We start from the raw sequence: 25041 nt of genomic DNA, 5'->3' as shown, positions 1-25041 counted from the left end.
CAAGGAAAAACGATAGGCATTGCATGGATTCTAATGGCATGGTATGTGCAGTGCTGCTGTCTATTGCCAGCTTCATAGCTGGAGGCCGCCCCATAGCTACCATATCACTGTGACCAATTGCGTCACAGGAACCGTGCATCCGTCATTACCAGGCTGTGCCTCGACAGCATGATACCTACCTATGCTAATGTGCCACACAACTTACGCAATTCAATTTAACTATTGTCAGTAATTTCGCTTCCAGGTCCCGTATACTGCTGCGCGGGGACGTCCTTTTGAATTGTGCATATAACGCTCCTGAGTGAACACAGAAGTAACATTACAACCGTCTTATAAATTTGTTTCATCTTAATACTTATCGATCCCGCAATTTAACTTGTCCTAGCGCCGACCAGCTTGCACCAAACCAGCTTTCCCTGGGCCTACCAATTCATGCAAGATACTCTCGTTTTGGGGCGGGACCGGCCGGGACTTTGCATCACGATGGCTTGGCCAAACCCTGGTCCCCGCAACATGACCATCCGGTGCCAACCCAGCCGAGCTTGCCGGCCGAATCCCGCCGGTGGACTAATAACTCTGGCGAGTACTGTCAAGGTGCGGACAGAATCTTCCATCGCAAGTCCAAAGCCCCATGCCTGGTTAAACACTTATTACCACGCATGCTGTTACTTCCCCCAAGGTCACTAGCTGCACCCGCAGCGCCAGCCCTGAGATGGATTCGAGCCAGCTGCTCGGGCTGGACCCTCGCAAATCCAACTTTTTATTGACCGCCGCGATAATGGGCAGAACTGCTGTCGCTTGTCTCTACGCCATAAAGTGTGACGGTCATTTCATTTCCCCGTGCCGGGCGCCTGCAGGAAGGCCGCAAGTCCACGAGTGGCGTCAAAGGGGATGGCAGTAGCAGCAGTAGCAGTAGCAGCAACAGAACTGGCAGTAGCAGATCGCCCGCCAGCACCACCAGCAGCAGGACGACTAGCGGTCGGACGGACGGAAGCGGCAGCACACGCTCAAGCCCTTCACCACCACAACAGCCAGCACCACGCCAAACTAAGCAACAACAAAAACAGCAACGCTCATCTCCATCCCAACCACCAGGCTCGCCGCGCTCCGGAACCAACAGCAATAGTAATGCCTCGCGACTCGATGTGTACATGCGAAAGCATCCCTTCTTTTCACGCTTCTACGACACCACGCTGCTGCTCGGGGACTGTGTCATGATTTTGGCAACAGAGGTACGACGCCCCTGGCCACGTCGTACGCATGTACGGGTATCCAGCATCACCTTACCTTCCATCATCGTCCATCTGCGTTGTAACCCATCCCAACAACATCCCAATATGTTGGCCCCGGGGCGCCTGGACCGTGTTGTGGGGATTACCTCTCGACCTCTCGAAGGAGCTGATGATGATCACGATCATGATCACGACACGACTACCATCACAGTCATTCATTCTCACAGTAGTCATCCTCCGTAGTCAGTCGCACCTCTCCATTTTCATCCCACTTCCAATTCACCAGCTTCACCCACCTGTGGTTCGTCTTCCCTGCTTGAATCCCCACCCTTACCCCTACCACCACCTCCATCGCCATTACCATGACCATTATCATGCACCACTATCATACACCGCTCGTAAGGCCTCTTCGGAACGCATCGAGTGGAGCTCCTTCCCCGCCCTGGTGGGGGTGCTGCTGGTGTGCTGGGTGGCGACCGGCGTCTGGAACGGGGACTACTCCCCGGCGGGCAGTAGGGCCCACGAGGACGTGCCCTGGCAGCTGTCTATGCTTGGACCCACGTTTGGCTCGGTGAGTGAGGGCCGGGCCGATGATGATGACGATGATACGATGATCAAGATGATGATGGCGAGGTTCTAGACAAGCGATGCCCACAACTACGCTGCCGTAAATAAAAGGGAAAGGGGGGCCCTAGGGACGGAGCTTTAGCGAGTCGACTGCATGTATCGAGCTGAGGAGGCGGGCGTGGCATGTGTGTTTTCCCGAACTGTTGTCGATCCGAGCAAGTGACAACGCCTGGGGAGAGGGGGGAGGGGATTCAGGGCGCACGTGTATACCCGGACGAGGGGGAAGCACGGCGGCAGGTAGCTGCGGCGGAGGTTTCCCCCTGTCACCATGGTTGGTTGGATGATGCACCTCTGCGGTTCTCTGTGTGTGCGCACCCTACCCACACGCACATGAAATACAGGTATTGGGTGCCGCACTGACCTGGGCCTTCGCCTCCACCGCCTCCATCGCCGCCTACGCGGTGCTGGTGGCCCGCAACGCGCTGGATGCGGCCCCCGTCGTGGAGGGACTCAACTCCGATGACCTGTCGCCGCAGCTGGAGGTGCGCGGGATGCCCTGGGAGCTCCTCTTTAAGTCGAAAGGAGGCCTCGCTGCGGTGGCCCCCCGGGAGGCCCCGGGAGACCCACGACACATCGGAACGGCAGATCCGATGTAAACGCTGACGGCGCTTCCTAAGATAGGGGAAGGGAGGGGGGAGTTTTCTATATATATGTATACATATATACATATATATGCCGTCTGTTTTTTAATCAAGCTAGGTCGCATTGTTATCCCCCTTGCGCAGGTGGTGGTTGCGCTGCTCATCACGATGACCTGCTGGCGGGGTATCGCCAGTCGGCTGCGGCCCTGACCGCCCCGGAAGAGGCGGATGGGGAAGCAGGAGGAGCAGCTGCCGTGGTGGTGGCGATAGGGGCAGTAGTGGTGGTGGTGGGGGTAGTGATGGTAATGATGGTGGCGGCAGTAGTAGTAGTACTAGTAGTAGTAGTGGTGGTGGCAGGGAGAGGGTTAAGAGGCGGTGAAGGAAGCGCGAGGGCGACGGAGGGTGTGGAGCAGCAGGACTTGACCGATGCAGAGCGACCCTGGCGGGCTGCCGTTGTCGCCGTCGTCTATCCAGGTATAACCCCCCCCCCCCGCCATATTTGAGAACAAATGCTGATGGCAGGTCTGGACAGATGCTTGTCCGTATGTATGGATGTATGCTTGTCCGTAACACGTCTTTGCATTTGGGCAGTATGTGTCGTGTGTCGTGTACTAGTGATGCCTAGGCTGCTTGGAAGAGTAGTAGTAGTTTGGTGCCAAGAAGGCATCAGAGCTGCGCCGTTTGGGGCTTGTCCAGCTGCCGCTGGCCACGCCATGTCGGCAGGAACCCACTATCTGGAGACATTATCTTCTCTTTGTGTGGGTTTCGGAGCTGCTTCACCTGGGGGCCGGGGTGCCGGTCTAGGTGGTTCGGAGCGGGAGGCGCCGCAGGCACAGGGGCCCAGATAGGTTGGTTTGTCGTACAAAAATACACACGCAGACACGTGTGCGGGTCCCCAGTCCAGTCAGGACCAGTCGGGGTTGCTTGCGCGCATGTCTGGGCAACAACCCCGTGCCCCGATCTCAGGCTGGGACGGAGGGCAGCTTACGGGGGTTACACAGCTTAGGGGGCTTCGCATCGTCGCGGAGGTCGCGCTGGATTTGCGCTGGATGGCGGTCGGCGATTCTGATGCGGCTTGCAGCACCAGCAGCACCAGCAGTCGTCGTTCGGATCTTGCCTTTTTCTTTCATTTCCTCGACATGCTTGGCAGTTGTTGTCGTTGTTGTTTTGACGTTGTGATTATTGCTGTCGTGAACTGCCCAGGCCTAGGCTTTGTGGTCCTCGTCTTAATTTTCATCATACATAAAACTATGATTGTTTATTTTCTCCGCCCTTCCTCTTTGGGTTGCTTCGTACATTCCTTCGTACAAAAATTTAAATAAAAAGCTGTATAACGTGTTATGTAGTTCAAAATGTAAAGGTTCCGGTTACGGATCTCCCTTATCTTCCCTGTTTACGCCGCCGGTGCGTTTGGCTTCCGGCTTCCGCGCCTTACTGAACCGCCGCTGGAAATCTTTCCAAGCATGGCAGGGAGAATTCACTCCCACATACCTCGCCCCGCTCTCCCCTCGCCTCCCGAACACCTCTCCTATACAGTTACTTGTATTACCCGTGCCGTTATAATCCTGCTGGTGGCTGGTGTTCCTGACTGAGGCTACTGACAGAACAGTCCCCAGGGTGTTGCGGACCAAGGCGGCTGCGGACCAAGGGATGATCTCCAGGGCGAAGCTGGCTTCGTGGTAATGGCCTCTGGGCCCTGGTGGGGCCTTCTGTTGTAGAAGGATTTTCCTTGTGGATATCAGCGCGACGCGGCAAGACGTCTGCTGAGTTCTACTAGTAGGACGTGCTGTCATGCACGCACACAGGATCACAGCAGCCTGGTAACAAGGTCATCGCAGGTCGTTCGCTAGGATTTTACCATAGCAAAATTTCCTCGACACGTTGATCAGCCCTTTTGGTGGTGGGCAAGTGCTTGGGAGGGTGCACTAGCTCAAGGGCCGCGTGGGTGGTAGGGTGTAGGGCCTTTTTGGGCGGAGGAAGCCGACACCCGACTTGTCGAATGGGGGGAATAGGGACACCGGCTGAGCCTGCGATTTTGCATGCAGGCATAACCCAGGAGACGGCTCCATTACTCCGCCCAGTATAAACGAGAGCGTCGTCTTGGCATATTCCGCATGCCGATCGGCGGCGCAATGCTCATGTCTACATATTACGCCGGGAAGACGCCGCACCCAAAGGCATACATACATACATACATACACACGCACATACCTACGTACATACATACATACATACATACATACATACATACATACATACATACATACATACATACATACATTCGGGCCCCGGCTCTCGCAGCCCACAGTGTAATCTAAGTCATACATACATATGTCCGCCTGCCGACCCCTCGGTGTGTGAGTGGTGTTGAATTGGGAGGTGGCCCCCGTCATGTGGACGGTGTAGGACGTGATTATATCAACTTGCGCGCTGACCAGGAACTAGGTTGCGGCGCCGTTGATCCGCTAGATTTGGTTGGATGCTGGTGGTGAGTTGCTGAACCCAACGAATACATTCTGAAGTCGGATGGGGTGAATGGATTAGGGTGCCCCTCTCGCAAGGGAGAGCAGGGAACTGCCTCGGGAAAGGGGGCCGCTGTTGAAGCTATCCCACCCCTGTAACATCATACATGCATGGTGCCCCTGCCACGTAAAATTATGCCTTGGCATGTGTGCGTCATGCGTTCATCGTCCTATGAAGTTTCGAATTGCGATCCAAACCTCCTGCGTGAGTTTGGGCTCCCGTTGTTCCATGCGCGCAGTGCAGAGTGGAAAGGCGTGGTGCGGGTGGTGCAAGAAGGAGATGTGTGGATGTGTAACAGCCGGGAAATGAAAGGGGTTGAACGCGCAAGCACGAAGAATACGGGAACCCTTTTCCCTCGTTTAACTCCGTGGTACGCTTCTTTGCCCATCGCGCAAGGAAAAGCGCGCCGGTATGATCTGGAAATTGGGTTTATGTGAAGCACGGAGGAATGGCACCCTCGGGGTGGATTGCAGATTTGGAGATGGGTTGTGAGCAGGAAAAGGGGAAAAGCGAGTTTTTTCCTAAGGCAATCATTACGTAGGTTCGCAACGTTTTGCAAAGGTGGCAGCACCTGTGCGGTTTCCTGACATGAAAGTTTGTTATCCTGCTTTAACTGCCACAGGGAAATTCACAGCAGGAGCTCAGCATGCATGGCATGCTGCGTGATCGTCGTCATGGCGTATTGGTCAGGCTTGCAGATTACATATCTACGTCAGCTAGCCTTGACCTGTAACACATTGCCTGTCTTATGACATGTTAACCCTTGCTTCCACAACTGCTACATAGGGCTGGTTTGAACGAAATGGCTTCACAGGAAGATGTTTTTGACAAGATATCACGCTTCCTTGCAAAGCGAGAAGGTATCGACAAGGTATGAACGCTCCAATTTCCTTAGGGAATTCTATCAAATTACACCCTTAAATCTGTGCGGCGTTGCGCAGACGCTGAAGGTCCTCCGCTACTCGGCCCGGCTTGCGGTAGCCCTAAGTCCTAAGGACCAGGAACTGACGAAACGCTTGTCTTCCTTTGAAAAAAGCGTCGGCGTATCCCGGTGGGTGCAGGGCTTTCAAACTCCTCGTCATGGTGCTCTTTCCGTGACTTCTGTCGGTTGCCATACAGGAAAGCGTTCCGATTGGGCAAGTTCCTCCAGGATGTCAATAGTCTGCGCCATAGCAAAACGAAAGATGCCACAATTATCCTGGAGCTGCTGGCGTACGGTGGCGAGGGTATTTACTATTTCATTGAGCAATTCACCTGGTAAGTTTTGCGGTTTGGTTTTATGATGACCGCACCCACGCACATCTTAATAAAATAAATCGATATTGTACACGTGTGCCAGGCTCGTCAAGACTGGAGCGCTGAACAAAGACCTCGAGGAACGCCTGGCTTATGCAAGCGCGTTTGCGGAGCTTGTAGGCTACGCAGGAAACATTTGGATCTCGTATTTAAAGCTGGAAAAGCTGATCAAGCAGGAGAGCGAGCTTACAGAGCGGTTGCTGAAGCTACGGAAGGTTTGTCAACTCATAACCGACACAACGAGCGAGTTAGTACATACAATCTTATAATGCGCCGCTGAATGGACCGGCGCTAAAGATCAACCCGTATGCCTTCTCACCTGTAACTTTTCCGGCACGCAGGAGGAGGGCGTGACGGACGCCAAGTTGGAAAGCACGTTGGTGACACTGCGCTTCCAGAGGAACCTTCGGTGCGCACTTATAGTCCAGGACATCGCTGACTCCGTTATGGCACTCAATGACGTGACCGGTGAGTGCTGCCGCAATTCACGTGGAAATTTTGGGTGCACGCTATCCTAAGAGAGCATGTTTCCTTGGTTGCAGGTGGCCGGCACAGGGCCCTGAACAGCCCCGTCGTGCTTGCCCTTGCGGGCTTGACGTCCGGGTGCATCAGCTTTTACAAGAACTGGAACCTATGATATAAATTGTGTAATGAAATTTGGTCGGACGGTCCGTTATTTCGGTTTGTGTCGTGCAGTGGTATTGGGCTGATGGAGACGCGAATTTCACGTCGCCTGTGGATACTCGGAAATATTGCTGGTGATTATTTGATTGTAATAAGTTACAATGACTGTCTAGATTAAATCCTTAGTATACATCTACTGTTTTATCGGAAGCAGTCATGGCGGCCACGGCTGACTCCCTGCAATGCGAGGTCCGTGACGTTGCGCGTTGCGCGATATGACGTAGCGTAAAATATACTTATAGATTGTAAGACTCGAACGATTTACAACAACTCTCTCCTTTGCAAAGGTCCAGGCCCTTCAGGCGTGCTGCCCGGTCTTGTGCCCAGCAATAATTCCAAAGGGCTACGACACACAGGATTTGTTTGGAATTATGCAGCATAATGCTGGTGGGTAATGAGCGGCGCCTGGGCTCAGCTAATTTCGACAACGATGAGGAGATGCTTAAGCAAATCATGGATTCGATGCAGGAAGGGAATCTATCCATGCGTTTGAGGAACTCCTCGTTCGTGTGGGCCAAACGGTCTCGGCATGCTGCGTATGCGGGGCGGACGGCAACCCAACAACCAGCAGCAGTGACTCAGACGCGGAGGACGAGGACGACGAGGGATCGTCTTTATTCTTTACCCTCATTACAGGACTGGACTTTAAGACCCGAAGCGTCGTGTTGAAGCGTGCTGGGGTACGTCTGAAGCTATGTTTTGAAGCGCCGCCGCGATTTCGGGATTTCAGCTTGGGAAGGCTCGTCAACGCCGGGGATGTTACCCTGGACTAAGTCACCGGCGAGAACTCCCTTTCCCAGTTAGCGCTGCGACACGCAGCCGGACAAGGACGCAGTAAAATACCATTGCAGTAAAGGTGCTCAAGGATAACCGTATCTCAACACCCTAGCCCTACCGATGTCCTTTCCGGGCTATGACTCCATATGAAAGCACTGATGTCTCATCCAGAATCTGATTACCGTGTCGCTGCCCTCTCGCTGCCCTGTCCTACCCTACCCTGTCCTGCCTGGCGCCCTCTCCCTCATCATCCCGTTAACCCTCCAGTTCGCCTGCACCCAGTGTCGTGCCCTTCAAAGCACATGCCGCATGATCCGTTTCGCGGCGTTGCGAGTTGGCGGCGGGGAGAGCGCCAGGTACGTAGGTATGCTGGGGAGGGCCCAACCTTTACCAGGCTGTCATTCATCGTTTGTGTATATCAATACAGAAGTCGCTGCAGGAGTATGTATGGATGGATGTATGGATGTATGGATATGCTAGCCTCAATCGCAGGTTCCTGCCCACGGTTCAGGTCCTGGAACCTTCAGGGAAATGCCTCTCCTTGCCTCTCCTTGCCGCCCCTCATCTCCCCATACCCCCGCATGCAGCCAAGCCCCTGGGGACACCGACGGGGACGATGATGACGACGATAGCCCTTTCTCCTCACATCACCACCACCACCGGTCCGAGTACCAGCGGTTGTTGGTGTTGGCAGCCCACCTCGCCTCCGTCAACGGAGCTCCAGGGGAAGTGCAGTCCAGTCCCGAAGCGCTGGCGGTGTGGCTGCAGGAGGTGTACTGCAGGGCGTATGCTTTGCAGGTGGTGGCGAGGTGGGCGAAATGGAGGGCCTGGTGTGGGTGCGCGTGTGGGGCGTGTGGGTGGGTGGGTTGCCGACGTGGAAGCGGTCGGATCCGGGTGGTGCATGTGGGTGCGTGTGTGGGTTGGGTTGGGTTTGGTGGGTTTCGTTGGGGGCTCACGCATCAGCGCAGGGCCGTCCACTCCAGGTGGTGTCGATAGAAACATGAGTGAGGAACAGCCAAATGTGGACCCATGATGTTAATGTGGATGTGGGTACAGGTATGGGTGTCGGTAAGGTGAATGATAACAGAGGGGTGACCACTTTTCGGTTTCCGCCTGTCTTTCCCTGACTGGCCGCTCCCTGACTGGCCGCTCCCTGACTGGCCTCTCCCTGACTGGCCTCTCCCTGACTGGCCGCTCCCTGACTGGCCTCTCCCTGACTGGCCTCTCCCTGACTGGCCTCTCCCTGACTGGCCTCTCCCTGACTGGCCTCTCCCTGACTGGCCTCTCCCTGACTGGCCTCTCCCTGACTGGCCTCTCCCTGACTGGCCTCTCCCTGACTGGCCGCTCCCTGACTGGCCTCTCCCTGACTGGCCGCTCCCTGACTGGCCTCTCCCTGACTGGCCTCTCCCTGACTGGCCGCTCCCTGACTGGCCTCTCCCTGACTGGCCGCTCCCTGACTGGCCTCTCCCTGACTGGCCTCTCCCTGACTGGCCGCTCCCTGACTGGCTATCCTCTGTTGTTTCTGCTGACTAGTATTCCTGGTGTTGTTCCTGCATCCCTACCTCCGGTAATCCTCCTCTGTGCGCCTCCAGGCGCCTTCCCCCCCGTCACCCTCGCTCCAACGGGCCCAAACACCGTGCCCCCATTCCACTACTGCACCCTCCCTCCCTCCCCTTCAGCCTTCTCGCTCCCCTTTTTGTGTCATCCTCCTCATCCCTACCGTCCCTCCATACGACGCCTCACCCTGCCTTGTACCCGCAGCAACCTCAGCGGCTGGCGCGCCGTAGGGCCCGACGGGCAGCCCCTCAGGTTGGGTCAAGGGAAGGACGTCGTGGCGGCCGTCAGGCGGCTGCTGGGGGCTGAGGAGGGGGGCAAACGGAAGGGAGCAGGAGGGAAAGGGGGGGTAGCGCAGCGGGACGAGGAGGAGGAGGAGGGGAAGGACGAGGAGCAGCACAAGCCGGCGCGGATGGAGCTGGAGGAGGAACAGAAGCAGCAGAAGAAACAGAAAAAGAGGGCTTCGGAGGCGAGTACGATAGCGGCAGCTGAGTTTACACCGCAACCACAGCCGCAAGCGATGGCAACGGTGAGACGGGATGTCGGCAAGGACAGTGCGGATAAATGCGAGGTCGGCTCAGGGCATAGCGAGGCAAAGAAAAAGAAAACGGAGCAGAAGGAGACGGAGAAAAAACGGACGTCAAGTGGCGGTGCTGCTGCGGCGGCAGCGACAGCGGCAGCAGCGGAAGAGGAGCGGGAGGATCGGGGGACGCAGCGGTCAGTGAAGAAGCGGAAGAAGTCCGAGGGGGGATCAACGAGGTGGGTACATGACGTTGCAGTCCTTTCCGTGCGGAGTAAAGGGTTGGGGGACACCGATATCGGGAGGCCTGGCCTTGGAAGGGGCCCCCGGAAAGGGGATTTGAGAGGTGTTGTCGCCTTCCGTATATGTTCTCAAGGATTCAGGTAATTTGGCGAGCCTGCACAGGTTAGGGGGTACCGCCAGAAAGATTACGACGGGTCGGTGCTACTATATTTTCATGTGCTTATGGTGCTTTTTTTCCAAAGCTTTTTATTTCACTGTTCGTTCCGCGTTGCGCTTGCAGAGAGGCAACTGCTAACGGCGGGGCGGATGCTCCTGTTGCGGCTACGGCGGCAGCGGCTGTGCAGAAGACGCCGTCAGCACCGCGCCCGCAGAGAGAGGGGGGGAAGGAGGCCAAGCAGGCGGAGGCCAGGAAGAGCCCGAGGGTGGTGGCCAAGACGGCTATAGAGGACACCGCAGACGGTGCCGGCGACGATGGTCAGAAAGGGCGCCGCCAGCAGCGGGCAGACGAAGCCGCTGCCGAACAAAAGCCTCAACGCGGAGATGCAGACAAAGGCAACAAGAAGGCTATCACGGCCGCTGGCTTGAAGACAGCGAATGGCAATGCCGGCATAGCGGCGGTGAAAGCTTCTCTGGCAGCGGCGGCCGCTGCCGGTAAAGTGCAGAAGACCAAGGGAAAGACCGTGCAGGGTGGTGGTGGAAGTGCGGTTGGGTGTGGCGGCACGGCTGTGGAACGCGGGGCACCGGGTGTAGCGGCACGTCGGATTGAGAAAAAGACGAAGGATAAATTAGGGGAGAAGAAGAAAAGTGCCCAGAAGCCGCCAGCCCTTGCAAAGTCGAAAAGGTAGAATCCCAAAACTGGTGCTGTGTGGTGCTACCAGGGGTCCGTCCCGAGGCTTTTGGTGGGGGGAAGGGGGAAAGACGAACGAACCACGAGCGAGTGAAGGTGATGCCAAGGAAGGGGGAGGGAGTTTGTTGGACTGCGCGGTGGACGGACCCGCGTTTGGTCGCACCTGGCTTTTTCTTCGGAAACACAGCTCCCCGGATTTCCCGTCAACATATCAATGAGCAGTCTGGTGTGCACCACACCGCCAATTGCGTAAAAGTACCTATTTGGATTTGTGCTGCGCGTTTTTTCAATTAATTGCCTGTGAGTAGTTGCTGTAGTATTGTTGCTGGCTAGCCAACAAACTCATGAATGAGTTGTTATGATTTCCGTGGGCTTCAATTAGTGATGTGTTGGTGCGGTCCACTCAACATGAAACGCGGTCCAAAGCGCTGGCCCGCGAGCTGGCAGCAGTTGATGACCAACATGACTTGAGGGAGCAGTGGGGAAGATAGCTTGATGAGCACCATCCTATCTGCAGACAGGGAACAAGTTCAAGGGAAATGCTTTTTCAAGCAGAATGGGAAAACAAGCCCTAACCGGGAACCAGGCCCAAATACGTGGCAGATCATTTGTGATTGGTCCTTGGGTTGTCAAAGCGTAAAGCATGCTAATGGGAAGGAAGGTTTGCTTCCGTGCTTATAAGTGGTTTTTGCTTGTGTACAAGCGGTGTAGGTAACAGCCTGTACCTAGATCTAATCATAAGAGGCGTTCAGTTTAAATTGGTTGAAGGTCGGCTGCATCAGGCGAGACTGAAAAGGCGCCTTCACCCTCCCTCCGCATATGGATGCAGCCAAGAATAATCAGGATGGTTAAGTTTCGCGCGGCTTCGGTGACTTGACAGGAGTACCGTGTATGTACCGCATGCCCGGTTGTTAGCATCAGCCTGCGGCAGCAGGAGCAGCAGCTGCAGGCATCATCGGCCCCACGGCACCGGGGGTCGAAGACCGCAATAGCAGAAGCTGCAGCAGCGAAACCCAACATGAGTCGTTTTCGATTCTTTGGGGAGTTGCACTATGTGTAGGAATGCACGCTTAACTACGGAACCAGTTATGCCCATGTCAGGATTGGAGATTAACAAGCACTGTTTCCCGTGGTGGACATACGGTTTGGAGTTTGGGGAATTGGGAGCCACACGCAACCGTTACCTTGACAGGGGCTTATATGAAAGGCAGGTATATAACTGAGAGCACTTGCAGCTGTACATAGCGTCTCGCCTAAGCATTACTTTGTGCAGTTAGGCCACGATCACACTGCCTGCCGTACAGCGTATCGGGGGCTGGTGAAAAGCATACCAGGCGCTGCTTTTGACCTGGACAAAGGGACATGCCCTTAATTAACTTCACATTCATATAGAGCAACTTGCAGGGCAATTCTGCAGTTTAAACTTGAGCTCCGCTTGATTTTGGCACGTGTTGATTAGTAACTTCTAGCGAATGGGATGCTTAAATAATATTACATGCTTACCTTGTCTAGCGTGAAAGAGATCCAAGGTTGCGGAATTTCAGCGCCTGGCCGTGAAGTGTTCTGTTCGTGACCAATTGACGCACTCTTCTTTAAAAGACATCTTTTAGTTTGATTTGATTTTGGCGGCAGGGGCTTCAGGCCCCAGGATGGCGACTAGTGGCTTATCAGATGTGCAGCAAGTGGAGCAGTATGTCCAGCATCTTATCAATCCTGCAACAAGGGAAAACGCTTTACTGGAGCTCAGTAAGAAACGAGAGAACTTCCCAGAGCTTGCTCCCTACCTGTGGCATAGCTTCGGCGCCATCGCAGCGTTGCTTCAGGAGATCGTGGCCATCTACCCTCTGTTGTCGCCGCCGTCCTTAACGGCGCATGCCTCGAACCGTGTTTGCAACGCCCTGGCGCTTTTGCAGTGCGTGGCGTCTCACAATGAAACGCGAGCGCTGTTCCTGCAGGGTGGGTGGGGTTGCCCTGGGGTGTGTGGCCGGTGGCTCTCGGTGTGCCGAGCAGCCGATCCCGAATTCCACACAAGACCAAACCCCTGGATGATCCCCTAACCTCACATCCGCTGCTCCCATACCCACGGCTCCCCTCGCAGCGCACATCCCCCTCTTCCTGTACCCTTTTCTCCAAACCATGAGCAAAACGCGCCCCTTCGAGTACCTGCGGTTGACAAGTCTGGGCGTTATTGGCGCCCTGGTCAAGGTAGGTAGGCTGTTGAGGTCTGGGCAGACCTACCCTGCGGATCCGGCGAACGCGTATGGGCTTTCAGACGGGCGGATGTACGGGTTATCACACGGCCATCACGATCGCGCTCCATCACTGGGCATCTTGGCGATGCACCTGTTATGCATAATGCTTCGATGGATTTGCGGGTCGACGTGGATACCAGCATGCTGTACCGGTGCTTTGCGTAGTGGCAATTTGTGGCTTAGGTGGTGCATCAGACATGTGTGGAACCCATCCATCATCCCATCCATCCCATCCCATCCATCATGTCTGTCTATCTGTCTGTTTGCCTGTCTGCTCAGGTTGACGACACCGACGTGATCAACTTTTTGCTGTCCACGGAAATCATCCCGCTGTGTCTGCGGACCATGGAGATCGGCACGGAGCTGTCGAAGACGGTGGCCACGTTTATCGTACAGAAGATACTGCTGGACGATGTGCGTGGCAGCCAGGGGCAACGGATGGATGGAAGGAGGGAGGGAGGGAGGGAGGGAGGGAGAAAGGGTGGCAAGAGATGGACGGAGCTGTGAGAATGCGAGGGACGACGAGGGGATTACATGCGGAGGAGCGAAGGTGGAAGGTTCTTAGCCCTAGGGCTACAGTCCTTAGGTGCCCCAGCATGCTCACGGTTTCACTGTGTTCTAGTCCGCACGGCGTCGGCACTCTCGGCTGCGTCGGATGTGTCGAAATTGTTGGAAGGAAGGCGGCCGGACTCGGATGTCGGTAGGTCGTCAGGGGTTTAGGAAAGAGTGCATCACATAGCTCTGCGCCAAGGCTGGTGGAACAGGCTGGTGGTCTTTTCGTTAACTCTCTTCCCAAACCAACCCCTGGTTACTCGTTGATAAACGTCTGTGTCATATGCGCGCCACCGTCACTTCCATTAAAGGCCACGGCGCTTTATTGCTTCGCGACTTGCTAGCTCTTACATAATGTTCTGCTCCAAACCGCGTTCGTGAACGATCTGTCATCATATACCGGACACATATCGACAGATCTGCCCGGGACGTGTCCATGGCTTCCATCACCTGCATGCCGTCTCTGCACCTCACATGACCCTGTCTCTTACCCCCGTCACTTCTTACCCTGTCTCTTATCTGTCTATATCTGGTATCTGCTCCACTCGTCCGTGGCTCATCTCGAACCCCCGCAGGTTGGCCTGAACTACATTTGCGCGACTGCGGAGCGTTTCTTCGCCGTTGGTGCCGTGCTGGGCAACATGGTCGTGGCGCAGGCGCAGATGCAGGACCAGCCCTCCCAGCGGCTGCTGAAGCACATCATCCGCTGCTACCTGCGATTGTCGGACAACCCTCGGTACGCACTGTTTTTCGTATGAATGAATAGATTGTGTGTGTGGGAGGGGGGGAAAGGGGATTGGTGGGATGGCGCGGAGCTGTAAGACGGGCGACTGGGGCAGACTGGTCATGACGCATGCTGCCACTTACCTGGCGAGTGGTAGAGCTCGGTTTTGGGGGTTGCATGTGGGGGATTCGTGGTGTGATTTTGTTGTGGCTTTGGGAGTTGGTAGGGCCCTCCCTGTATTGTTTGCGTTGTTTGGTGCTGGTAAAACGAAGGATCTCGTATGCATGCACTCGCGGGGAAATGCGGCACTTGTGTGAAGGCGCATGGCTACCTGCGGACCCCAAGGAGGTGGACACCGTGACTGCACCTGCTGGGCCGCAATGGTGCATGGGTCGGTTGGCTGCCCAATAACTTCTGCAAATCATAGATGCCGCCCACATCTACTGCTTCTGCAACCGCTCCTGGCCCCGCACGCCCTGTGCCACCGCTTTTGAACATAGGGCCCGTGAGGCGCTGCGGTCGTGTCTGCCGGAGCTGCTGCGCAACCCCCAGTTCACCGCGTGTCTCAAGAACGACGAGACCACGAGGAGGTGGGCACCGGGCGTACTGGATATAATGCCATGATGGGAGGAATCCACTGATGTGAACTTGCTTTTTATCTTGGGAGGGCGGTTTTTTAATGGTTGATTGCAGAAGCGGGAGGACGCGCTTGTAATGCACGGTGCACAGGGTCGCCGATGTAGCGCGTCTTTGGCGATATGCGTCTATTATTTAGCAGATTTTTTTTCAGTTTCTTGATTACGTCTATATTCCTTAAAATGTTATCATTTGTTGAAGGGAAAGATTTATACAGCTTTACCACCACCTAGTCGCACTGCCCTACCACTGGACGTTTCTCCCTTTCCGCGCGCTACCCACGATGCTGAGGAAGAGCTGTAGATTTCTCTACAGCTACTCCTGACGTGCGCGCATCCCTGTAAACAAACCCCATCCCTGCCCCTGTGCGCGCTCTTTTCCGCACCTCAGGTGGCTGGCCCAGCTGCTCATCAACGTCGGCTTCCCGGATGCCGCCGGGGCACTCGGTGCTCTGGACGTGGTGCAGCCAACTCCCATGACGGGCGCATAGGCCGCATAGGGGCAATGGGTTAGCTGGGGGTTGCTGGGCAAGCTGGGGGTTGTGGGACACGCGTTCTCCATCGTCGTTGGCTGGGGAAGGGGGGAGGGCAAGGGGGGGCCTTGGCGAGGCAAGGCGAGGGGTCCCTATGGGCTGAAGCAGGCCCCGTGAAAACTAACACGGCACAGTGCCATACCCGAGGGCACCGTTTCTGGCGGGAAAGCCGGCGGGTTGCGGGTGAGAAGACCGTAAGAGACCGCGATAGGAAGGATAGGGAAGGAGCTATAGCGGCCGCCAGTTGTTCAATCTGGTCCTCTTACACTGCGATAAACGCAGTGAACCACACGACCACGCCCTCGGGTGGAGATGATCAACCTGAAGCTGCCTAGTAGCTGGCCTTACTCTTATCCGAACTGGAAGTGTTTGGGCCGGAAGCTCTGCGAGGCACACACACACACACACACACACACACAAAGTCTGTCGCACCAACATTGCCCTCGGGCAGGCGGATGTGTGCGTGTGTGTATGTGTATGACTGGGCGCGTTTCAATGCCGCCCGGGATTGATGTGGTTGTCGGTTCCGTTTGAGACGGGGGTAAGGAGGAGAGGTGCCAGCAGAGAAGAACCTCTGCCAGGCATCATATCACGTTCTTGATAAGGCCCGTTCCCCGTTCCATTCATCATGGAGAGCCTGGCGTGGTCCTTTCCTGGACGGGCCGGCCCCCGAGTCGTCATAAGGCTGGCCGCCTGGACTTTCTCACCTCCCGGCTAGGCCAGGAATCGGGCAGAAAGGATGGGAAGGACGGATGGGTGGGTGCGGGTACAGGTACGGGTACAGGCAAGGCGCGCAGGAGTTATTGCTATTCGGATCTGGGTCCCCCACGTACATGTGTGTGAGATCCGGGGTGTGGCTGAAAACGTGCCTCTGGAGGTGTGCTTGATGCTCCCCCCCTGATGTGGGTCGGAGGTGGCTAGCTACACCCCGGGGGTTTAGCCCCTGTTGATGGGGCCAGGATGCGGGGAGGAGTTGAGGGCCTGATAGCGGAGCTATCGCATGGGGGGAGTGTGGACTAACGTCGGGCCGTGCCCACAGCGGTGGTGGCTGGACACGAAGACAGGGGCGACGGAGAGGAGGGCTGAGCCACTGCCTGGAGGGAAGGAGGACACCGGCCGTGATGCCTGATGGACAGGTCATACCGAGAGTGTGAGCTACTGGGGGCGCTAGCTAGTTACACTGCTAGGCCCTTCTCCTGCGGCGCGTCTGCTTGGGGATTCTTGTCGTGTGGATTCTTGTTGGTTCGGAACCTGCGAATATGTGCGAGCCACATGATATGCTTGTGCAGCCAACATTTATTGGTGATGGTTTCTGTGTTTTCGTTGTGTGATATTAGTGTCCAAACTTAAGAGATGTTGTCTCGTGAGCAATCTCACACAGAAGTCGGGTGAGCGTCAGGCTGGCCGAAAATACTGTTTCAGGAACTGAGTCGACCCCCCGACGACTTCCTCAGTGGGTTTGTTTCCGCCTTTGGGCGGCACAATCTGCTCTTAGCCCTCCCTAGGCATCGGCGCATCTCCCTTGATGGCCCTCTAACACAAAACCCAAGGCACACTACTCTCCTTTGTAACAGCTACAGCTATTAACTAGCTTGTGGCCGCATTTCATTAGCCGCCAAGCAGACCCGCATGCATGTTGTGGCGGTGGTAATTATTTGCATGTTTGGACCAGGTTTAAGTCAGTAGGCGGTTGTCATTCTCGTCCCGGTGCCGAAGGAGAGGAGAGGCTGCGGCGGGGGATGCCTAGTTGGCTTGCATGCCGACTGTGACCCACGGGTCAACGTGCTGTTGCGGCCATTGCGATCACGTAAACTCTGGCGCTCTGACACGACCTGCGCAACAAATTGCCGAATGCAGCCAGCAAAAGGTTCCTCCATTTCGTGCGAAATATACACTGCAGTATACAAATGAATACAGAGGCAAGAGGAATTTATTTTTGTTGGGGCTAGGATTCGCGTTCCGGCAGGATGACCGATCCTGGACACCGCCGCTTATTATGTGTGACGTGTCACACCTTAGAAATGACGGCTGTCGCAGCTGCTCCCCGCGCAATTCACACCAAACTGACACAGAGCCACAAGGTAACACGCAATCGCCTATCGATCCGATTTTTCGCTTGTGATGCGACACGACATGGAAGGTCTCCCGCCTACCTCATGCCACAGTGTGTGTATGTATTTGCATTAACGCACCTTGCTGTACTTCTGTCAGTACCTCACTTTGGAAATGACGTCCGCTTTAGCGCGGCAGCTACATGACTCTGGGAAACTCTCCGGTTCGGCGTCCGCTAGTGTCCGCTCCCGACAGTTACAATCTTCTAGGTTTTCGTTCTCCAGGCCTCTTCCTTCAGACCGACCCAGCCTAAACGGATTTCTATTACACTGCATTCCTCTCACCGTGTCATCAAGCCAGCAGGCGCAATGGCGTTTCAGGCTGCACGTTAAACAATGAAGAAGCCAGCCAGTCGCAGCTAAACGAACGGTAACAGATCAAAGAGGAAGTAACCGGGCATATATACTAACCTAACCGTCCAGCCAGCTAGCCAATCAGACAGACAGACATGAACGAGGCTCAACAAGTTGAGGGACTGGTCTTCCATTTGATCGACCCGGGAACTCGTGAGGAAGCGCTCTTGGAACTCAGCAAAAAACGCGAGAACTTCCCCGACTTGGCGCCCTATCTGTGGCACAGTTGCGGCGCGATCGCGGCGTTATTACAAGAAATTGTGTCCATCTATCCGCAATTGCAGCCGCCCTCACTAACCGCGCAAGCGTCCAACCGCGTGTGCAACGCGCTCGCGCTGCTGCAGTGCGTGGCATCCCACAATGAGACGCGGATGCCCTTCCTGCAAGGTAACCTACAGAATTCTCCGGTTTGAATGAAGCGTAGGGATGCTGCCTGGATCCATCCGCCTGGACCACACCAACCACGCAATCGCAATCATCTCCTGGTTCCAACGCTAGCTCTGCTTCCCTCGCTCCCTGCGGTGCTGCACCTGTGCTTTTTGCCTTCCGTTGCAGCACATATGCCACTTTTCCTGTACCCGTTCCTGCAAAACGCCAGCCGCACCCGCCCTTTCGAGTACCTGAGACTGACGAGTCTGGGCGTCATCGGCGCCCTCGTCAAGGTAGGTGTGGCATGCCTACTGGACGGGCCCGTCTCGCCTCCCCTGCTCATTCGCCCCCTCATCAGCCCTTGTCACATTTTGCCATTTGCCATCCCACCCATCATATCTGTCTGTCTGTCTGTTTGTCTGCTCAGGTTGACGACACCGACGTGATCAACTTTTTGCTGTCCACGGAGATCATCCCGCTGTGTCTGCGGACCATGGAGATCGGCACGGAGCTGTCGAAGACGGTGGCTACGTTTATCGTACAGAAGATACTGCTGGACGATGTGCGTGGCAGCCAGGGGCAAGGGAGGCAAGGAGGGAGGGATGGCGAGGGAAAGGCGGTTGGCGATAGTGAGGAGACGGAGCTGGGAGGAGGGGCCTATCCACACGTTCTTCCCACGCACCATCCCCCGGTCCACAGGCAGGCCTGAACTATATTTGCGCTCTAGGGGACCGCTTCTTCGCCGTCAGCAACACCCTGTATGGCATGGTGCTACAGCAAGGTCAAAGCGGAGCTCCTTCCCAGCGGCTGCTGAAGCACATCATCCGCTGCTACCTGCGATTGTCAGACAACCCCCGGTACGCATTTTGCCCGGCAGCAATATTCTTATCAGGAGAGGTATCGTGTGCAGCAGCAGTCAGATAGCTTCCAAAATAGACTACCTGAACTTCAAGTCAAACTAAGGCGAGCTTCCTGAAAACCATCTGTGCCGCCCACATCTACTGCTTCTGCAACCGCTCCTGCCCCCGCACGCCCTGTGCCACCGTTGTGGAACATAGGGCCCGTGAGGCGCTGAGGTCGTGTCTGCCGGAGCTGCTGCGCAACCCCCAGTTTATCGCACCGCTGCGGGGCGACGAATTGACACGCAGGTACATATGCATCTAGCAGCAGGTTGGAATACAATGGGGGTCTTTAGTTTGGGGGAATGGTCGCCTACGCTGTGTATCCAGTTATCGATTATGTCCAGAAATCTATACAGGGAATCTAACCCTTGGGTTCATTAGCACCCTCCCTGCTGGCGCTCTGCGGACTGACCAAAACCCCTTAGGTGGCTGGCGCAGCTGCTTATCAATGTCGGCTTCCCGGATGCCGCCGTGACGCTGGGGCCCATTGAGCTGCCGTCGCATTCAAGCCCCGGATCCCCGTGGACAGCCGCCTCCTAGCCTTGATGAGCCATAAACGAATGAATTGGTGAACGAACGGGTATTTGGAGCGGGGGAGATTTTGAGTAACGGAGGAGCACTGTTCGTCAATACCCGGAAAGGGCTTGCCTGGTTAGTCCACGTTCTGCGTACCCACTCTATGGGGAAGATCCCGGATCTGGCATAGCTCTCACGTTTACAGCTCTCTGAACTGTAGTAGTACTAGAGTCAAGGTATCCAAACTTTGCGGCATCGCCTAACGTAGACTGTTGAGAGAAGATGCACTTAGTATTGCTGGTATGTGAGGTTGGTTTGGTCGATTGACGGATTTCATTTGGGGTTTTTGACGCGTTTCTCTTAACAGCTCCATCGCACTCGTTGTGCTTTGCTTGCGGTGTAGCGTAACAAGGCCGTTCGCGTCGCAAGGTGTGTGGCTTCCATTCCATACATATGCTGTGTGCACTACTATGCACCGTGCGAGCAACGGGTTACTTTGAGGCTCAGGATTTACCTCGCTGCCCAAGCACTAGTTGCGCGGGAGCGATGTCTCTTACGGCTGACCAGCTGCATAGCAACACGTGGACTGCTGACCTATGTGGATTGAGCAGCGAGCAACAAATAGTTACAACAGTACTTGCTAGTACCAGTCGTACAGAAAACGAGCTGGAAAGAATAGCGTGGGTTATGAAGGGGGCTAAATCTATGATGCAACCGTCAATACGCCGCGCAGCGTCATCTTTCAAGGACTGGCTCAGGACCTGTCGACCTTTAGAACCAGTCACCATCATATCGCCAGCAATCGTATGGACTTTGCACCTGTAAAATGCACATAGAATGGTGGTCGATACACCGCGGCCGGGAGGTCAGAATTATGCAGAAGATACGGTAATACTGCAAAGGACTAGGAAAGTGCGGCCCTTGAAGCTAAAAGCTATAAACCGGTGCAGGAAAGCTTCTCGCAGTCCCAAATGACCCACCATAATTTCCACCCGCTGTTTACGAGCGTGAACCAAAAGCGATGAGCAATTTTGGAGGGCTCAGCGCCAATGGATCCCACGCACCGCCCGTGTGACGCCCTGACTTGGGGCCATGTCACTTGGCAAGCGCGGCTTCGATCTTGACAAGGATCGGCGCAAGCTTTTCCGTGGAGTCGACGTGGCCCTGTCCGCTCTTCTTGGAGTGGACCAGCTCACCGTTGACCTCGACCTCGAAAAAGCCTGACCGTATGCAGATGGCCCACGATTGTCAGAAACCGGCGACTAATCGACGTACTATTTGTTCCCTTTTATCCGCTGTTTCCCCATGGCAAACATTTTGAGCGCTCAACCGTATATATTTTTTTACCACTCCTCAACCTGCCTCGACCTTCGAAGGTTGCAACAGACCTCGACAGCGAAAGATTACAGTGAAACCTCCAATATTGCGTGGCATGACGACAGGACACAAGAAGTCCACCATGGGAAAAAAACGGGAGATAGGCCTAACAGCATGGACGAAAAAGACCTTCATACGATAGAAAAGCTTTAGGTGAAGAATGCCCCAACCACGCACCAGTGACGCTCTCAGTGGCTTCATATGAGAACTTCATGTCGGCATTGGGGAACTTCATGCGGCACGCATTCTCAAGGCTGCAGGCATAGCAACGTTGCTCAAGTTAGGAGGGGCACAAGGTGCGCGGCTGCACTCTGCCACAGCGGCAAAGCGGCGCTTATAACCCACCTGCGATACCGCGGGAAGTAGCCTCAGCCACCACAGAAAACAACGTGGACTGTCACGGGCGCCATCTCGACGAGAGTAGCGCTAGCAATAAGGATTAGAAACAATCTTATGCTTTCAGGTAGGTCGTATATCTACTTACTTGTATACTAGTTACTGGTTTAACAATTCGGATGGATGAACAGACGTGAGCTGCAGTACACTTGTACTGCGTTGACGTCCATCTAGGCGCAATTATAGTACTCAAGAAAGAGTTCTAAAATGTCTTCTTCTGTCTTTAGTTTCTTCATGGCATACTGGCTGGAACATCCAGCGACATAATTGTCCAGATTTCCTTGCTTCCCTTAAATCACGGCATCCGTTATCTGTAAATGGGTGTGGATTATATCGCACGAAAATCAGCTAAGAAGCGAAAAAAGAAGGAAAGACAGGCCGTCGGTAAAGATGGCGTAGCACAGCGGGAGCGGCGGCGCAAGAAGGTCTGGATGTCCTAACATTTCTTCATCTGCATTGTGTACAATCACTCCTAATCCTCCATACATTGTTTTGAGCCTGTTCCATCGCGTGTCTTGTGTAGATCCGGCGGCTGTGCCAAGGGGTGTGCTACAAGCCTCCGGAACTCACCGAGGACGACAAGCGATGGTCCGACCACGAAAATGATGACGCTGTACGTCCATACTTTTGGGTTCACCACATCTCCCGAAAGAAGGCTTATCAAGCTTCTGGGATATCAGAAACTCTGCCTTAAATCGCTGGAACCCAACGCTCGCGGAACTTCTTCCTAAGGCGAGGCGCTGGCCCGCCACATTCTCTCCGCCCCACCATCGGAAGAACCTCTTTTTTACAATGTTTCTTCCATCTCCAATTCCACAGGCCGCCCCGGACAGTGACGTAGAGGAAGCGGTTGCCCGCGCCAACTCCAATCACAACGCCAGCACCAGCGCCGCCGCCGCCGCCGCCTTCAACAACACCAAAGCTAAGACAAAAAAGAACAACAAGGGCAAGCGCAAACGCGATGATGAAGGCAATGGCCAGTACAACAACGACGGCCAAAGCGCTACGCCGCAGGGCGCGAAGCTGTCGACCTCCGTACAGCTGTTGGATCCGACGGCTCTTGCGCACAACGCCCGGCAGGCGGCCCTGAAGAAACTGCCCACAGGTGCCAAGGCTGACGCCCTGGAGCGCTACCCGCCGCTGCTGCAAGCCTGCATGCTGACGATGCACCACGTGGAACCCACACCGGTTCAGGAGCGGTGCTGGCCTCCGGCGCTTGAGGGCCATGACGTACAGGTACGACACGCCATTTGTACGGCATGTTATATCATCTTGGCCTTCAATCCCCCCAGCCGCATCGCAACCCTCCTGAGCGTTGTCTCGAATCTCACATCCCGAGAGCCTTGGACGACTGGCTTTCTTTTGTCCTTGTTCCTCATCGCAGTGCCGTCCCATTTCCTCTTGACCACCTTGTTGGTGGTTTTATGACACTTTCATTTAATGGCATTTTCATTTAATGGCATTTTCATTTATTTCCTCTTCTCGCAGGGTGTTGCGGAGCCCGGCAGCGGCAAGACACTGGCCTACTTGCTACCAGGCCTGGTCAAACTGCAGGTAGGACATGGTGCATGGTGGAGGTGCTTTTAAAGGGATGGCAACCACCCTAACAAGGGAGCATCTCAGGTAGTAGCAGCTTCAATCATCTATGGCTCGCCTTACCTACCCCCCTTATCTGGTTGAGAAAGTGGCTATTGAAGACACGGCGCTTTGAGACGCGGTGCAGCTGGATTATCAGCTGGATATTTCAGCTGTGTACTTCATCATGTCTCGTTTGTACGGCAAGATCAGCTCACTTGTGCCGTACAAGAGCAGTTTGTTAGGAGTGCCAAAGGCGTGTAGTAAGGAGGCAGCTTCGCGGAGTGGAGCGAGGAGCCACAAACAGACAAAGCAAGGTCGTGAACGCATTTGTTGCTGCAGGACTGTGGATTCACGTGCAAGGATCGTAACCTGTCCTGCAACATTACCGTCGTGTGCGGCTGCATCTCAGTGTGGCCGTATCTCATCTATGTCGTCGTGGAATGAGCGATAGTGAGGGGAAGGAAAGTAAAAAGGGGGCTATGACGAGTCGATACGAGTTTATCCGCGCTGCTGATGACAAACAGCCGTGATGACGTGTACTCGAAGGTTGAATTTCTTGATCCGAGCCCCTGGATTTTCGAGGTTTTGCAAGTGCACCCGTTTTTTCCACCTCTCAGTTCCGCTTTATATACATCTTTCTTCATGACCAGCATCCATTACACAAACGTGCACACACCGCTGTCTCGGGCCCCCCCCCACCACCACGTGTCAAGTGTTGCATGTATGCATGTATGTACGTAAAAACAATAAGCAGTCGCCTACCCCACTCCGGTATTGTTTATGTGTAATTTTAGTAAACTAATAAATTTCATATTTAAGGTCGTTCTCCATTCAAACCTATCAACACATTTCCAACCCCCGTCCAAATGACGCCGGAATCCCTCGTCGTCGTCGTCATCATCATCGCCCCCCTGCAAACACCCTCCGGGACCCGCCGTGCTGACAGGCTGGCGGCCACACCGCGAGCACCCATCCTGAAGGTCCGGTCATGTTGGTGCTGCTGCCCACACGGGAATTGGCACAGCAGGTGCGGAAAGGGCGCAGGGAGGTTAACGGGGGAGGTAGAGAAGGCATGGGAGGAGGAAAAAGAAAAGGATTCTTTTTTGGGGGTTTGGGGAAAACTATCGCAAGATCGGATGGATGCCTCCAGGGGGAAAGGCTATCTAAAGTCTGGGGTGTGGGGGGGTTTGACCAGTGGGGGGGGCACGGGGTCGGAGGGAGGGGAGCTTGTACGGGTTGGGTTTTTCTATGAAGTGGATTGTGGTATGGGACTGTGGGAGCAGAGCGCAAGGCACCGGGCTGGTGCATGAAGGCGTGGTTTAGATGTGGATACCGGTGTCGGATATGGGTGTCGGACTCCGCGTCTGGCTCTCGCCCTCCCATCTATCTCTCGCGGCATCGTCGTGTATTCGGTCAAATGCATAAAGAGGACTACATTGTCTACCGTGTAAAGAATTTCCAGCATATTCCAGCATACCGTAAAATTTAATAACTTACCGTTGTGTGGCTAGTGCGGGCACACTATGTGCGACACCGTGTGGCAGTGACGACGCAGTTGTTTATCCGCGCTGCTGATCCAGCAAGTGAAGACGAAGAACAATTAAACGGTTGAATTTCTTGAACTGAGCCACACTGGTTGAACCGCTTCACACCCGTTGATATTGGCCAAGTGCTAAGCCCCCAAAGTTCTCGAGTATGAGACTGCTTGATGGTTATCGAAATTACTTCCGAAGCAATGGTTCTGTTGCGGTTTTGAATTATGGTCGCGTCTGCATGTTGATGGCACCGTTATTGGCACGGGTTGGTCATAATTTATGCGTAACGTCAGTATGTGTGCGTGTGTTACACATGGTTGGGG

General features: G+C 54.9%; 5 protein-coding genes across 5 annotated transcripts; 4 read left to right on the top strand and 1 right to left on the bottom strand.

Annotated features, from left to right (window-relative positions):
• Positions 1–432: 432 nt before the first annotated feature.
• VOLCADRAFT_106942 (uncharacterized protein) lies at positions 433–3809 on the top strand (the record flags this gene model as incomplete). Its single annotated transcript, XM_002955735.1, has 5 exons — positions 433–594; positions 858–1232; positions 1519–1803; positions 2201–2341; positions 3407–3809. 5 exons carry the CDS (start codon positions 433–435, stop codon positions 3617–3619), a joined length of 1176 nt encoding a protein of 391 aa, XP_002955781.1. The 3' UTR covers positions 3620–3809.
• A 1956-nt stretch (positions 3810–5765) lies between these two features.
• VOLCADRAFT_66153 (uncharacterized protein) lies at positions 5766–6896 on the top strand (the record flags this gene model as incomplete). Its single annotated transcript, XM_002955734.1, has 6 exons — positions 5766–5834; positions 5905–6014; positions 6083–6220; positions 6303–6474; positions 6607–6727; positions 6802–6896. 6 exons carry the CDS (start codon positions 5766–5768, stop codon positions 6894–6896), a joined length of 705 nt encoding a protein of 234 aa, XP_002955780.1.
• A 428-nt stretch (positions 6897–7324) lies between these two features.
• Positions 7325–10882, top strand: VOLCADRAFT_106941 (uncharacterized protein; the record flags this gene model as incomplete). Its single annotated transcript, XM_002955733.1, has 6 exons — positions 7325–7452; positions 7515–7623; positions 7988–8076; positions 8308–8529; positions 9482–10033; positions 10318–10882. 6 exons carry the CDS (start codon positions 7325–7327, stop codon positions 10880–10882), a joined length of 1665 nt encoding a protein of 554 aa, XP_002955779.1.
• A 1408-nt stretch (positions 10883–12290) lies between these two features.
• VOLCADRAFT_109328 (uncharacterized protein) lies at positions 12291–19856 on the top strand (the record flags this gene model as incomplete). Its single annotated transcript, XM_002955732.1, has 6 exons — positions 12291–12840; positions 12983–13089; positions 13416–13550; positions 14264–14424; positions 14913–15002; positions 19742–19856. The coding sequence occupies exons 1-6, from the start codon at positions 12534–12536 to the stop codon at positions 19854–19856; spliced, it is 915 nt and encodes a 304-aa protein (XP_002955778.1). The 5' UTR covers positions 12291–12533.
• A 1071-nt stretch (positions 19857–20927) lies between these two features.
• Positions 20928–21619, bottom strand: VOLCADRAFT_127159 (Selenoprotein W1; the record flags this gene model as incomplete). Its single annotated transcript, XM_002955677.1, has 3 exons — positions 20928–21052; positions 21387–21463; positions 21555–21619. 3 exons carry the CDS (start codon positions 21617–21619, stop codon positions 20928–20930), a joined length of 267 nt encoding a protein of 88 aa, XP_002955723.1.
• Positions 21620–25041: the final 3422 nt, after the last annotated feature.

Source organism: Volvox carteri (assembly GCF_000143455.1).
Source record: "Volvox carteri f. nagariensis unplaced genomic scaffold VOLCAscaffold_54, whole genome shotgun sequence".
Classification (NCBI taxonomy): domain Eukaryota; kingdom Viridiplantae; phylum Chlorophyta; class Chlorophyceae; order Chlamydomonadales; family Volvocaceae; genus Volvox; species Volvox carteri.
Note: the sequence above shows the minus strand (reverse complement) of the source record. Positions and strands in the feature narration are given on the sequence as shown.